The sequence below is a fragment of the Trachypithecus francoisi genome, unplaced genomic scaffold, assembly GCF_009764315.1.
Source record: "Trachypithecus francoisi isolate TF-2019V2 unplaced genomic scaffold, Tfra_2.0 Lachesis_group5, whole genome shotgun sequence".
Classification (NCBI taxonomy): Eukaryota; Metazoa; Chordata; class Mammalia; order Primates; family Cercopithecidae; genus Trachypithecus; species Trachypithecus francoisi.
Window position 1 is genome coordinate 128,807,239 of NW_022681470.1, and position 16,195 is coordinate 128,823,433.

At 37.4% G+C, this 16,195-nt stretch overlaps 1 protein-coding gene across 6 annotated transcripts in view; it reads left to right on the top strand.

Moving 5' to 3' along the window:
* The window catches only part of EVI5 (ecotropic viral integration site 5), a 271,308-nt gene that overhangs the window by 40,996 nt on the left and 214,117 nt on the right, over positions 1 to 16,195 (top strand). For all 6 annotated transcript variants that reach the window (XM_033200700.1, XM_033200699.1, XM_033200704.1 and 3 more), the window contains one exon: positions 14,076 to 14,305. In XM_033200700.1, coding sequence (XP_033056591.1) covers positions 14,157 to 14,305 — 149 coding nt within the window. In that variant the 5' untranslated portion in view covers positions 14,076 to 14,156. The remainder of the gene's footprint in view (positions 1 to 14,075; positions 14,306 to 16,195) is intronic.

Here is a 16,195-nt window from a genome sequence, read left to right on the forward strand (position 1 = left end):
CTTGCTTTGTTGCCCAGGCTGGAGTGCAGCGGATCTCGGCTCACTGCTGCAACCTCCACGGCTTCCAGGTTCAAGCGATTCTCTTGTCTCAGCCTCCTGAGTAGCTAAGACTACAGGCCCGCGCCACGATGCCTGGCCGATTTTTTTGTATTTTTAGTAGAGACAGGGTTTCACCATTTTGGCCAAGCTAGTGTTGAACTTCTGATCTCAGGTGATCTACCCGCCTTGGCCTCCCAAAGTGCTGGGTTTACAGGTGTGAGCTACTGCGCCCAGCTGACAAATTTTTAAAAACAGCTTTCTAGATATATAGTTCACACACCCCAGACAATGTGCCCATTTAAAGGGTACGATTCAGTGGTTTTTAGTATGTTCATAGATATGTACAACCATCATCATAGTCAATTTTAGAACAATATCCTCACCTCGAAAATATACCTTGTACCCTTTAGTTATTGCCCCCCATCCTTCTATCCTCCCCAGCCCCAAGCAACTGGTAATCTACTTTCTGTTTATAAATATGCTACTCTGTACATTTCATATAAATGGAATCGTAATATGTGGTCTTTTGTCACTGACTTCTTTCACTTTAACACAGTATTTTCAAGATCAACACAAGTTGTAGAATATGTAAGTACTTCATTCGTTTTTATGGCTGTGATCTAATTTTCTAAAATGTAAATTTAATTAGGAACTGCTATGACATTGACCCAATCTCATCTCAGTATCTTTACTGAAATGTTTCTGCTTTATTTTAGTCAGTGAAGATATGAATATTTACAATAAGATCTTCAACTTGTTTCCTATATTACATAAAAAAAACAAGATTCTGATTTCATGGATATAGTCTACATATTAAACAAAAGGCTAAATTGGAGATCATGTATCTCAGCATTGCCTTAGCATGCTAATCAAAATACTGTTTTAATAGCAGTGAAAAAGTAATGATGTGGTTTAATTTTGTATTCAGGGTTTATATGCATCGTGACTCTGAGCCACAAATCAGTAAGTTTTCCTACCCTAATTAAATGTTATTCTCAGGCCTCCAGAGCATTAATAGGATTTTCTTTCTTTTTTTTTTTTTGAGACAGAGTTTCACTTTTGTTGCCCAGGCTAGAGTGCGATGGCACGATCTCGGCTCACTGCAACTTCTGCCTCCCGGGTTCAAGTGATTCTCCTGCCTCAGCCTGCCGAGTAGCTGGGATTACACGTATGCACCACCATGCCCAGCTGATTTTTATATATTTAGTAGAGATAGGGTGTCTTCATGTTGGTCAGGCTGGTCTTGAACTCTCGACCTCAGGTGATCCACCTGTGTTGGCCTCCCAAAGTGCTAGAATTACAAGTGTGAGCCACCGTGCCTTGCCAATATTTATTTATATTTTCTTAGTGTCCTTATACCTACTCCTCATAGCACACTATAGACAAATGAAAATATTTTTTTTCTCAATTATTTGAATCTTCTGTCTCCTCAAAAATAAAAATAAGTCTGATATGCTGTCTTTACTGATACTATATACTTTTAGTTTCCTGGTTTTATTTCAAAGACTGTTAAATATTTTAATTTTGTTTTGTGGGATAATGTGATACTGTTTCAGTTACTGTAGCTGTGTAACAAACCACCATGAAACTTCATGGCTTCAAATAATCATTTTAGTATGTGCTTACATTCTGTGGGTCAGGAATTTAGACAGAGGATTAAGAAGAGGACTTGTCTCTGCTTCATGTCTTTGGTCTCAGCTGGGAAGACTTACAGGCTGGGGTTGACTCTTCATTTAGGGCCTAGAATCAGTTGGGGGTATATTTACATTTGTGCCTGGTGGTTGAGGCTGGGACCTCAGCTGGACTGTTAGTGAGAATGCCTGTACTCTCCATGTGGTCTCTGTGTGGGCTAGTTTGGGCTTCTTGAAAGCATGGTAGCCAGATTCCAAGAGTTAAGCTCAGTAATCACTTTTGGTGCCCACTTTTGGTTGAAGCAGTCAACCAGCTTTGCTTGGGTTCAAGGGGAGGGGATGTGGACTTCACCACCCTATGGGAAGACGTGGGATAGAAATGTGGCCATGTTATGGACTGGATTGTGTCCTTCAAAAAGATATGTTGAAGTCCAGCTATCATAGTACCCTGGCACCTCAGAATGTGACTTTATTTGGAAACAGGTTGTTGCAAATATAATTAGGGAAGACACAGTCACCGGAGGGGAGAATGTCACGTAATCATGGAGGCCGAGATCCAAGTGTTTAAAGTGCTGCAACTACAAACCAAGAAATGTTGGTCATTGCTGGCAAACCACCCAAAGCTAGGAAGAGGCAAGGGAACATTCTTCTTACAGGTTTTAGCGGGAGAATGACCCTTCTGACAACTTGATTTTGGACTTCTAGCCTCCAGAATTGTGAGACAATACATTTCTGGTTCTTTTTTTTTTTTTTTTGTGAGATGGAGTCTGGCTCTGTCACCCAGGCTGGAGTGCAGTGGCGTGATATCGGCTCACTGCAACCTCCGCCTCCCAGGTTCAAGCAGTTCTTCTGTCTTAGCCTCCCGAGTAGCTGGGACTACAGGCGCCCACCATCATGCCCGGCTAATTTTTGTATTTTTGGTAGAGATGGAGTTTTGTCATGTTGGCCAGGCTGGTCTGAAACTCCTGATCTCAAGTGATCCACCTGCCTCGGCCTCCCAAAGTGCTGGGATTACAGGCATGAGCCACCATACCCAGCTTATTTCTGTTATTTTAAGCCACCCAGTTTGTGGTACTTTGTAACGGCAGTACTAGGAAACTAAGATAACAATTAGTTTTCTTGCTGCATCTGCAGGGGATTGGTTCCAAGATCACTGCCCTCATACTACCATGGATGCTTAAGTCCTATATATATAAAATAGTGCAGTATTTGTGTATAACATACAAACTTCTTCCTGTATACTTTAAAATCATTTCTAGATTACTTATTGATACCTAATACAATGTAAATGCTGTGTAAGTAGTTGTTATACAGTACTGTTTTTAAAAATCTGTATTACTTTTAATTGTATTATTTTGAATATTTTTGATGCGTGATTGGTTTAGAACCTGCAGATGTGGAACCTGCGGACTATATAGGCCATCTTTGGAAAATACAGACTGTTACAAATATGTCGTAAAAATTATTCTATAGCTTTCCCCTCATTACTTGTGTCGGGTAATAATACATGATTGTTTTACCCACTTACACTTTTTTTTGAAAACACTTTTTTTTTGAGACAGAGTCTTGCTCTGTTGCCCAGGCTAGAGAGCAGTGGCATGATCACAGTTCACTACAGCCTTGACCTCTCAGGCTCAAGTGATCCTCCCACCTCAGCATCCCAAGTAGCTGGGATCACAGACATACGCCACCATGTCTGGCTAATTTTCTTTTTAATTTTTTGTGGAGACAGGGTCTCACTCTGTTGCCGAGGCTGATCTTGAACTGCTGGACACAAGCAGTCCTTCTGCCTTGGCCTCCCAAAGTAGTGGGATTACGGGCATGAGCCACTGTGCCTCGCCCATTTACACTTTTCTGTATCCAACAGCAATTTATCAGAAGGGACTATTTTAATAGCCATCAGACTAATTTATATGTTAACTTTTTTCTTTGGCGAATGAGTATAATACTTTCTGTTTTTTTTTTTTGTTTTTTGAGATGGAGTCTAGCTCTGTTGCTGAGGCTGGAGTGCAGTGATGCAGTCTTGGCTCACTGTAGCCTCCGCCTCCTGGGCTCAAGTGATCCTCCCACCTCAGCTTCCCAAGTAGCTGAGACTACAGGCGTGCACCACCACACCCAGCTAATTTTTGTGTTTTTAATAGAAACAGGGTTTCCCCATGATGGCCAGACTGATCTCCAGCTCCTGACCTCAAGTGATCCACCCACCTCGGCCTCCCAAAGTGCTGGGATTTCAGGCGTGAGCCACTGTGCCCAGCCAGTATAATATTTTAAAAGTTATTTTTAGTGTGTATAGCTGCAAAGGGAATTTTGAATAGGAGATACCTTCACTGAAATGTGCTATTTAACAATCAAAATTAATCAAAAGTCATTGAGAAAGTGTTGAATACTGGTAAAAAGGAAAGACCTTAAACACATTAAATTTAACAGAGTTTATTTGAGCAAAGAACGATTCACAACTCGGACGGCCTTCAGAAGCAGAACAAGTTCAGAGAACTCTGGCCTGCAATGTGGTCAAGCAGCATTTATGGACAGAAAACAGAAGCGCGATAAAGAGACAGCTCTTTTGGTTACAGCTTGGCATTTGCTTTATTAGAACATGAGTTGAATGTTGGCTGCCTAAAGCTCAGTTGCTATGATTGATTGAGACTTAGCTATTTATTACATAAGTATACTGTACACCCAATTTAGGCTTTCAGTTAGTTTGCCAACTAAGTTAGGTTGCTCTTTGTTATGTAAGGACTCAAGTACATAGCTATCCTTAGGTCAAGTTTAATTTAACACTATTCACCAATTTTGTTTTCAAGTCATCGAGAAGATTCATGAAAAGTAATGAATGGTCTCTCTGACCTACAGGAATATATATGAAATAATGTTTTTGTTTGATTTTTGAGACAGGCTCTCATTCTGTCACCCAGGCTAAAGTGCAGTGGCATAATCATAGCTCACTGCAGCTTCATGCTCCTGGGCTCAAGCGATCCTCCACCTCAGCCTCACAAGTGCCTCTACTACGGTCTGTGCCGTCACACCCATTTGTAGAGATGAGGTCTCATTATGTTGTCCAGGCTGGTCTTGAATTTTTTTATCTCAAGTGATCCTCCTGCCTCCCAGAGTGTTGGGATTATAGGCATGAACCACCGCACCTGACCTATTTTTCTTTCTTAAGGTAGTGAGAGGCAGTAGTACATCTAATGGTTAATAATATAATAATGTAAGCATAATATGGCACATATAGCACTGTGGAGATTAAATTAGGTGATAACAATGTATCTGAAAGTACTCAGTGAATATTATTATCATTATTAATGAATGTCACAATGTTTAATATAAACAAGAAGTACCATAGAAGTGAAGAGAAATGTGACACAGAGCACACAAACACCTTAAAGAATGAGTACTGTTGGCAACTGAGCAGCATTTCTCAGAATTTGTTTTGCAGTAAAGAGTGAAAAAGGCTGGGTGCGGTGGCCCACGCCTGTAATACCGGCACTTTCGAAGGCCGAGGCAGGTGGATCGCTTGAGCCCCAGGAGTTTGAGAACAGCCTGGGCAACATGGTGAAACCCTGTCTACCAAAAAAAAAAAAAAAGCCAGGCGTGGTAGTTGTGTGCCTGTGGTCCCAGATACTTGGGAAGCTGAGGTGGGAGGATTGCTTAAGCTCGGGAGGTTGAGACTGCAGTAAGCCATGATTGCACCACTGTGCTCCAGCCTGTCTCAAGAAAAAGAGAGAGAAACGATTCCTGACTAGTCAAGTTTGGAAAGTAAATTCCTTTACCTTCTACTTTTGACAGTGTATAATAATGTCTGAGAATTTCTGTAATAAAAAAATTTTACTTTAGGACTTCAAAGCTTTTAATAATGTGATTCACTACATCGTTTAGAAAAACTCTTCCTCTATAAAGCACCTCAAAATGCAAACATCCTTTTAAATGCAAAGTTGTATTTTCAAGAATGTAAGAGAAATGCCCCTTCTCCAAAAACAGAGCCACTCGAGAAACCACCATTGTCTTCACGTTCGCTGTCCTGTATGTGTGTGTGTATGTGTGTAGATGTTTTACTTAATTATTTACTTTTGACTAATATAAAGATATTTGGCATAACTATATTAATTTCAGACAAAGCAAACTTAAGAAGAAGGAGAATTATCAGGGATAAAGACAGGCATTACATAGTGATAAATGGGTCCGTTCTCCAGGAAAACAAAATAGTCTGCGAGGCAACAACCAATAGCAATGTAAGGAGTAACAGACAAATTCATTACTATAGTTGGATGCCTCAACACCTCTCAGTAATATATAGTGTGGCAGACAGAAAATCAGGCTATAGCTGAATAGCACCATTTATCAACTGGATTTAATTGATATATATAGACTGCTTCATCCAACAACAGCAAAAAACACATTCTTCTCATAGTCATATGGAACCTTCACCAAGATGAACCACATTCTGGGATGTAAAACACATCTTAACTTGTATTCTCAGACCGCGGTGGAATTAAGTTAGAGATCACTAACAATTATCTATACAACTTGTGTTGTATAGTTAGAAAGATATTTGGAAAATCTGAAAATACTTGGGAATTAAAAAACACACTTCTGAATAACACGAGTTGAAGTCTCAAGACAAAGTAAAAATATTTTGAACTAAAGGACAATGAAAGGCGGCAAAGCAATGCTTGGAGTTTGATTTATATTGAATCATATAGTAGAAAAAAAGATTAAAAAATCAGTGATTAGGCTTCTACTTTAGGGAACTAGAGATAGAAGAGCAATATAAACCTAAAGCAAGCAGGATAAAAGAAATAATAAAAATTGTTAGAAATCAGTGAAATAGAAAACAGGAAAATAATTACAAAATTAATGAAAGAAAAACTGTTTCTTTTAAAAGGTCAGTGAAAGTGACAGATCTCTAGCCAAGGTAACCAAGAATAAAAGAGAGAAGACAGAAATTACTGATGTCAAGAATGAAAGGAGTAGTTTTTTCCCCCAGATTTCATTGTGATAAAGTATTCATAACAAAATTTAGTTTTAACCATTTTAAGTTTATAATTAAGTATATTCATGTTGTACAGCCATCATCACCGTCATCTCTAGAATTTTTTCATCTTTCCAGGCAAACTCTGTGGCCATTAGTCAATAACTCCCTATTTCCTCTTCCCATGGCAACCACCATTTTACTTTCTTTCTCTGTGGATTTGACTATCTCATAAAAGTGGAATCACAATATTTGTCATTTTATGGTTGGTGTTTTTCACTTTCTGTAATGTCCTCAAGGTTTGTTCATGTTGTGATATGTCAGAATTTCCTTCCCTTTTTTTTTTTTTTTGAGACGGAGTCTTGCTCTGTCACTGGGCTGGAGTGCAGTGGCGCGATCTTGGCTCACTGCAACCTCCGCCTCCCGGGTTCAAGCGATTCTCTTGCCTCAGCCTCCCAAGTAGCTGGAATTACAGTCGCTCGCCACCATGCCCAGCTAATTTTTGTATTTTTAGTATACGCAGAGTTTTGCCATGTTGGCCAAGCTAGTCTCGAACTCTTGACCTCAGGCGATCCACCCACCTCGGCCTCCCAAAGTGCTGGGATTACAGGCATGAGCCATCACACCCAGCTCGCCTTCCTTTTTAAGGCTGAATAATAGTCCATTGTATAGAGATAGCACATTTTGTTTATCCATTAATCCATTGATGTACGCTTGGTTGTTTATCCCTTTTGGCTATTGCGAATAATGCTGCTATGAACATGGGTATATAAATGTCTAAGTCCTTGTTTCAGTTCTTTGGATAAATACCCAGAAGTGGAATTCCTGGATCTTGTAATTCTGTGTTAAATTTTTTGAGAAACTGCCATACTGTTTTCCATAGGAGCTGTGCCATTTATATTTCCATTAACAATATCAACACTTGTTATTTTCCTTTTTGATAATAGCCATCAAAATGTGTGTGAAATGATACCTCATTGTGGTTTTGATTTGCATTTTATTTAATTTTAATTTAATTTTTTTTTTTTGAGACAGAGTTTTGCTCTTGTCACCCAGACCGGAGTACAATGGCACTGTCTCAGCTACTGCAACCTCCGCCTCCTGGTTTCAAGCGATTCTTCTGCCTCAGTCTCCTGAGTAGCTGAGATTACAGGCATCTGCCACCACACCCAGCTAATTTTTGTATTTTTAATAGAGACAGGGTTTCTCCATGTTGACCAGGCTGGTCTCGAACTCCTGACCACAGGTGATCCACGTGCTTTAGCCTCCTGAAGTGCTGGGTTTACAGGCATGAGCTACCGTGCCTGGCTGATTTGCATTTTATTAATGATTAGTGATGTTAGCTGGGCACAGTGGCTCGTGCCTATGGTACCAGCTATCCAGGAGGCTGAGGCAGGGGGTTGCTTGAGGCCAGGAGTTCAAGACCAGCCTGGGCAATATAGCAAGACCTCATCTCTTAAAAAAATTAGTAATGTTGAACATATTTTCATGAGCACCTGTGCTTATTGGCCATTTATGTATCTTCTTTGGGGAAATGTCTATTCAAATCCTTTGCTTATCTTTTAATCAGATTATTTGTTTTTGTGTGTGTATTATTAATTTGTAGAATTATTTTGTAGAATAATTTATATAGTCTAGATATTAAACCCGTACAGCTATATGATTTGCAAATATTTGCTTTCATTTTTGTGGGTTATTTTTACTCTGTTGATACACACAAATTTTTAATTTTGATGGAGTTCAATTTATCTTTTTTTTTCCTTTTGTTGCCTGTGCTTTTTGTGTCAGTCTAAGGAATCATTGCCAAATCATTGTCATGAAGTTCATTGTCATGAAGTTCATTGTCATGAAGTTCAATCATTGTCATGAAGTTCATTGTCATGAACTCTTTACGTTTTCTTCTAAGTTTTATAGTTTTTGTTCTATTAGTTAGGTCTTCAATCCATTGTCATTTAAGAGGTCTTTTAAATGAGCTGAATCTTTGATTTCTTATCTCGAAAATGGAAACATTACCTACTTTATAGAATTATGAATCAGCACTAAAATGAGTTAATATTAAATGATGTGAAAAGTTCTCAAAAAATAAAATAGAGTTGTCGAATCAGCCTTTATATTATGAGGCAAGCTAACCCCACAATGACAAAGAATAACCCCATCAGCCCAGTTTTCTGAATTGTACCATTTGTTTTTTCTTTTTTAAATAAAATCAAAAGAAGTTACTGTCTGTTCAAAGGCTTTTTTCGATAATAGGATTAGTTATGTAATAATATTCTGACTATCCTTTTGGAATCTCCAGCCTTTAGGAATTAGTCTGATTCAAGAAATCTCAAGAATAAACGTCATTGTGGTAGGAATAGGAATATTTTGCAGCTCTTATTTCTTTATCTCTCAGATACTCCTCAGCTTACTATAATCTGGTTTCTGCCTTCTCTTGGTGAAATGGAGTCACTGAAGTCATTAGTGACCATATCCATTGCCAACCTTTGGTCTTGCTCATTGTTGATAGTAGTTAAGAGCAAGGAATCTCCAACCAGATTGCTTGTGTTTGATTCTTATTAGCTTTGTGACCTTATGTAAGTTGTATAGCATTTTGTGTCATCATTTCTTCACTTGTAAAACGTGGAAAATAGTAATACCTACTTTATAGCATTTTAATGATTAAATAGATTTAATACATATAAAGTGTTAGAACAGTACCTGACTCGATTTAAATGCTGAAAAAGTGTTTGCTGATATATTCCCCTCCTCTTTGAAACTTTGTTTCCAAACCTCTGTGGTACCATACAGTGGGAGTTGCATGGAATGTAGAGTTGAGGTAGCGCAGAAGGCTGGTCAAAATTTCACATCAAAGTCCCTAAAAACCATACCATGTGGAAACTATTTTACTGGCTTTCAGCACTAAGTCTGAGACTGCCATACAATAAACAAAGATACTAAAGGGAGTGATAGGGATCTATTTTAGATACTTTTCCATATGACTTTAAGAAATACAGGAATAGGCCGGGCGCGGTGGCTCAAGCCTGTAATCCCAGCACTTTGGGAGGCCGAGACGGGCGGATCACGAGGTCAGGAGATCGAGACCATCCTGGCTAACACGGTGAAACCCCGTCTCTACTAAAAATACAAAAAAAAAAACTAGCCGGGCGAGGTGGCGGGCGCCTGTAGTCCCAGCTACTCGGGAGGCTGAGGCAGGAGAATGGCGGAAACCCGGGAGGCGGAGCTTGCAGTGAGCTGAAATCTGGCCACTGCACTCCAGTCCGGGCGACAGAGCGAGACTCCGCCTCAAAAAAAAAAAAAAAAGAAATACAGGAATAATGACAGGATAAGGGACTATCTTTAATTATAGCAGTCTCCATGCTTTGCATAGTGACTTACACAGAATACTCAGTAAATATTAGTTGATTTTATACATACGTGTACACAGACACACACATATACACATATGTATATCTGACACAGTGAAAGTGAGCCCAATAAAAAATAAAACCCAAATCTTGACCTGTGTGTTTTTGGTCCACTCATCTCAAGGAAGGAATATGAGATGTCTGGTTGGCAGTCCCTCATAATGGCCAGCTTTGTGAGAATCAAAGAGTGTAAGAAAATTGTCAAGAGATAAGAAACCAGAAAAGAAAAGAAGAAGCAGAGAGAAAAATGAGTGTAACACAGATTAGAGGGGTGGGAATAAACAGCAGGTACTTTGGAGAAGCTCATAAGAGACGGAAAATAAAGCAGTTTTGCACTGTGGTGTGGTGGTGGAAAATTCTCTTAGTCCTCAATAGCCCTTGAAAGTGTTTGAACTTCTGTGTTAAAAGCTACTTGTCTCTGCTTTCTGTACTTTTTGAAGGAAGATTATAAAATGATAATAGTGAACTGTTTATATAAGCAAGCTGTATGTACACTAACGTTAACTATATTTTAAAATCATCTCATGCATTCATTTCAGTAAACAGATATGAAAAAGTGTTAGGAAATATTCCCTGGCTGTAAGGAAGGTTAAAAAGATAGAACTTCAAAGTGATTGATTAATCTTTGTGACATCTGTATATAGCTGAAGTCCTGACATTATGAAATGTGTACTGCCGTACTGCACTTTTTTTTTTTTAAAGGTAACTTGACCTTTGACATTTAAAGATCTGTTGGGTTTTTGACTCTCAGTGATGGCACAGGTACCCTCCATGCTCATAGTTCCTCTTTAGCCACAATAGTACCCTTTACCCAGAAGGGAATATTATACTCTAGAAATGTGATGCAGTTTCACAGTATGATTCAGGAGGTAATTAACCATAGCCATGGCCTTTTCTCCCTTATGATTTTTGATCTAAAATCAGAATCTTTAAAAATAGGGAAGTTTTAGGGAAGTTAAGAGCATTCTCTTAATAAAATATAAAGTGATATAATCATGTCTGTTTCTCATGGGAGATTGTATTCAAATATTGTAATAGTATATAATGCTTTTAGTACACTTAAAAATTGAGATATAATTTATATACCATGAAGTTGCCCGTTTTAAAGTGTAAAATTCAGTGGCATTTATTATATTCACAAGGTTGTGCAACCATCACTGCTGACCAATCCCAGAATATTTACATCGCCTCATAAAGAAATCCTGTACCCATTAGTAGTCATTTCCCATCCCCTTTCCCAGGCCTTGGAAATTGCTGTCTACTTCTGGATTTTCCTATTCTGGAAATTTTATGTAAATGGAATCATACAATATGTGGCCTTTTGTGTGTGATTACTAAGCCTTTTTAATGATGGTTTTAGCATTTTCAAAGTATGTTCACTTTTTTTTTTTTTTTGAAACAGTTTTGCTTTTGTCGTTCAGGCTGGAGTGCAGTACGCAATCTTGGCACACTGCAGCCTCTGCCTCCCGGGTTCAAGCGATTCTCCTGCTTCAGAGTCCTGAGTAGCTGGGATTACAGGCGCCCACCACTATGCCCAGCTGATTTTTTTATTTTTAGTAGACACGGGGTTTTGCCATGTTGGCCAAGCTGGTCTCGAACTCCTGGCCTCAGGTGATCTGCCCGTCTCGGCCTCCCAAAGTGTTGGGATTACAGGCGTGAGCCTCCGCGCCGTTCACTATGTTCACTTTTTAAAATAAATGCATAACACCTCTATGAGATAGACAGGAACTTTGTGACATAGTTGTATTGTCAGATTTATTTCTATTTATTTATGTGACCTCAATTTACCCTAGGTTGAGGAAAAGAGATACAAAGGTGGCAGGGTGGAAGTTTGGAAAAGTAAAATTAAAGAAAAATAGTACATGATGATATATGAAAAAATAATTTAGCCCTGTGGGATTTCTCGATTCTATGAATATTAAACTTGATTAAATTGCAACTGCAATTAAATACTCTAACTATATTTAAGAACTTAAAATTTGAAGTTGAGTCTTCAGTAGTTATAGGCTGAATTCCATTTCAGTGAGGTCGAAAGCATGGCAGAATTGTGCTCTTGATTATTCCAAACTCTTTAAATCGAAGCCTGTTGCTATGGTGTGCAGAAGGGGTATGATATAAATTTCTTTTAATGAAGCAATTAATAGGTATCTTTTGCTTTTGTGGTAATTAACGTACCGAGTAGGGGAGTTTAATATAATGAAAATGTAAAGCATTAATTCTTGAAAATTGTAAGTATATTTGAAATTAATATATTAGTAAAGTGTACCATTTTTCTATAAAGTTTATACATTAGGTTTTCTTCCATTTTTCTGTAAATTTCATACATTAGATTTTCTCTTTTTAATATATTAGAGTGTGCTTTGGGAATGCAAATTTGTGCCGTTTTCGCAATTGAGTTTGTAATTGTTATCCTAAGATTGATAGGATAACAAATCATACAGTAGGCTATCTTGGTGCCTACTATGGCTTCTGTCATTTCCTGGCACAAATAACGTTTTGGCTAAACTATTATTTGGTTCCTATATGGCTTTTTGCCTTGATGAGCTGTGCTCATCTATGAGTTGACAGGAAGGACTTCTTTTGCCTGGAAGCGGGCGTAAATGATCGCCTCATGCTTCTCTTTCTTAGATCTCTTATGCCATTCAACTTTTCTTTCTTAGGATTCTTCTCTCAACGGTAACAGCCCACTGGTCCTTTCTATAATATCATTTCTAAAGGAAGTAAGTTCTAAAAGGGGAAAATTATTAGCAAATGAAAAGAAAATGAGAGGTATCTTGAGTTTAATAAAACTCTTGCCCCTATTCAGCGCTTGTAATGGAATCTTTGTCCTTTTAGATGCCCCGTCCTCAGGTTAAGTGGCTTAGCTATGTCCTTAGAATTGCTTTTCCATTTTATCCTTTCCATACTTGGAATTTTTCTGCTAAATTGAAGTGGAGGAAGTGGAGACAGAGAAAGAGCCATGTATATATTGAGGGGAGGAGGAAATGCTTGGGTAACCAATGAGGAGCGTGGTACCTACTACCAGGAGTCTGGACAGGATTTTTTGTGTGTGTGTACATGTGTTTGTATGGATTGCCATATATAAACCAGTATTAGCTTTGAACAGTATGTACATTTTTTTTCAGCTGAATTTGTTGTATACATACCTGTTTAGGAGGTTGGCATGGTTTATGACAAATATGTGAGCATATGTATAATTCATTGAATCTTAGAGAGGAATCTTAAAGGCTTTTTTCTTCCTGGTTAGCCACCTAAAACAGAAACTTACCCTTAACCAACTCTTGACATTTGGCTTTTACAATTGCCACATTAATGTAGCTATTGGTAGGGAATGTACTACTCTTTCTATGCATCCCATTCTATTTCTCAATAAACCTACTATTAGAAATTCTACCTTGAACCCCTCTCATTCTATTAACCCAGTCATTTAGCATAATTTTGTTCCTGTGGTGCTAGTCCCTCTTCTATAACAACACTCTTTAGTGGTTTGAAGAGAGATCGATCAAGGGCCTCACTACGTTTTATTTATGCTAAATACACCCAGTTTTTATTGTATTGTTAGTCATGTTACAGGATTTCTGTGATCATCTAATGGACATGTGTTAATTCCTTGACTTGCATATATTTTTGACTAAAACCCCAAGAAAGAATACATTTTACATCCTGACTCAGTACACCCATATACATACATACATGAGGGTGTATTTTTAAAATAAGAATTTCATTAGACAACATACCTTTAATTTGATATTTTTGCTGTTTTTCATTTTTAAAACACGCTGGTTGATTTTTTCCACTTCCTGATGGATCTCTGTTTGGAACACTGTTCTGATTTGTTCATGCTGCAGAACTGAAATAAACAGTTTGCAAAAGCTGGATATTATGGGTTGTTGCTAAAACAGGTTTTACCTTTAATTCCTCAAAGAGAGTATTCTGATGATGGTTATTAAGTAAATCCTGACAGAATTATTAAGTTCTCGGTAATGAATACAGTGAAACTAAAGTATATGCAACTTTTATTTTTGTCTTTAGGTGGCGACAGACAAGGTTGCAGAAAAGCTGAGCTCTACTCTCTCATGGGTGAAGAACACAGTATCGCATACAGTCAGTCAGATGGCCAGTCAGGTGGCGAGTCCATCTGCTTCATTACATACCACATCCTCATCTACCACACTATCAACACCAGCCCTTTCACCATCTTCCCCATCACAGTTGAGTCCAGACGACTTAGAACTCCTGGCTAAACTGGAAGAACAGAATAGGTGAGTGAGGTTGCTTGGCTTTTTTCTCTCCAATTGTCATACAAATCCAGCCATTCATATTTACTTACATTAAGATTTTTTTTTTCTATTTTTTGGCTCCTTATTTATCAAAGTTGCTTTCAGAAGTGTTCGTCTTTTTTGGGGGAAGATTGGTCTTAAAAGAGACTAAAATTTTCTTCTGGCTCAAATAGCTATATAGGTTTGTTTTCTTACTATAGCAAATTCCCTGAATCCTTCTTGAATTTTATCAGTTTTTTAAAAAGTAAATGAGACTATCACTTTTTAATTTTCAGCTCTCTGAACAGTCTCCTTTGGTAAATCGTAAAATAATTTAATCCAGTATAGATAACTGATTTGTGATTTAGAATGGAAAATCTTTTCATAAATTATTCATAGAAAGCAAAATATCCTTTTCTCCTAATGGGTATTAAATAGAATAGTTTTCTGCTCTGCTAGGAATGCATATTGACTCTGTGTGTTTCCTTACCATGTTGTTGTCAGAAACTCTTTAGGGCATCATCTCTTTTATATATTTATTTATATATATAAATATATTATATTATAATAGGTTATATTATTATAATATATTATATAATATATTATACATATATAGTAAATATATAGTATATGTTATAAATACTATAATATAATATATATACATTATATACATATGGAAGAGCACCCTTTTGTGCTCAGTCAAGCTATATGCTAGTGGCTTAAAATCATAACAAAAATAACTTTTAATAGGTTTTTTGATGTATCATTGGTGTAATAAACTATGCGCACTTAAACTGTACAATTTGATACATTCTGACATACGTATACACCTGTGAAATTGTCTCCAAAATCAAGAAAATGAACATCTCCATTATCCCCCTCGCTATCCACAGGCAGCCACTGTAGTTTGCATTTTCTAGAATTTTGTAGAAATGGAATCATACAGTATGTAGTTTTTTTGGTGTGGCTTATTTCACTCAGCGTAATTTTGAAAGTCATGCTGTAGCACATATAAATAGTTGATTCCTTTTTATAGTATTCCATCATGTGGAAATATCATAGGTTATTCTCCCACCTGTTGCTATTAAATGCCATAAGCATTTGTGTATAAGCCTTTGCATGGATGTATGCTTTCATTTCTCTTGGAATGGAATTACCAGATCATATGGTAGGTATATGTTTAACTACCAAACTGTTTTTCAAAGGGCCTGTACTTTTTGATATCCCACCAGCAGTGTATGAAATTTCCAGTTCTTCTACATCCTTGCCAACACTTGGTATGATCAGTCTTTTTAGTTTAAGCCATTTTATTAGGTATTAGTATCTCTGGTTTTAATTTGCATTTTTCTGTTGGTTTTGAGCATCTTTTTGTGTGCTTATTTGTCATCTGTATATATTGAGTTTTTAAAAATGTGATTATTTGCTTTCTTATTACTATGTTTTGAAAGTTCTTTATATATTTGAGGTAAAAGTCTTATATCAAGCACATGACTTTCAAATTCTTCCCCCAGCTGGCAGCTTACCATTCTGTTAAAAGCATCTTCCAAAAAGCAGAAGTTTTATCTTATTTTATTTATTTTTGAGCATTTTAAGTTTACTCCTTTAAGTAAATCTAAAGCCACTATACATGTCCATGACAATTAGAATAGAAAAGAGACAGTTGACAAATAGAAATAGTTTCTGTTCTGCTTATAGTAGTGTTTTTCTGGGTATCAATATAAAACATCAGTCAAGAGCATTTATCTCAATTTGTTGGTAAAATGTAGTTACTTTTGGCAAGTGTTTTGCTTTAGTATTTATACACGGACTGTAATGAGGTTGAGCTATCCCAACTTTCTTCTCATTTGTAACACATTCATACGAACAAAAAAGATGAATCCTCCTGGAAGTGGG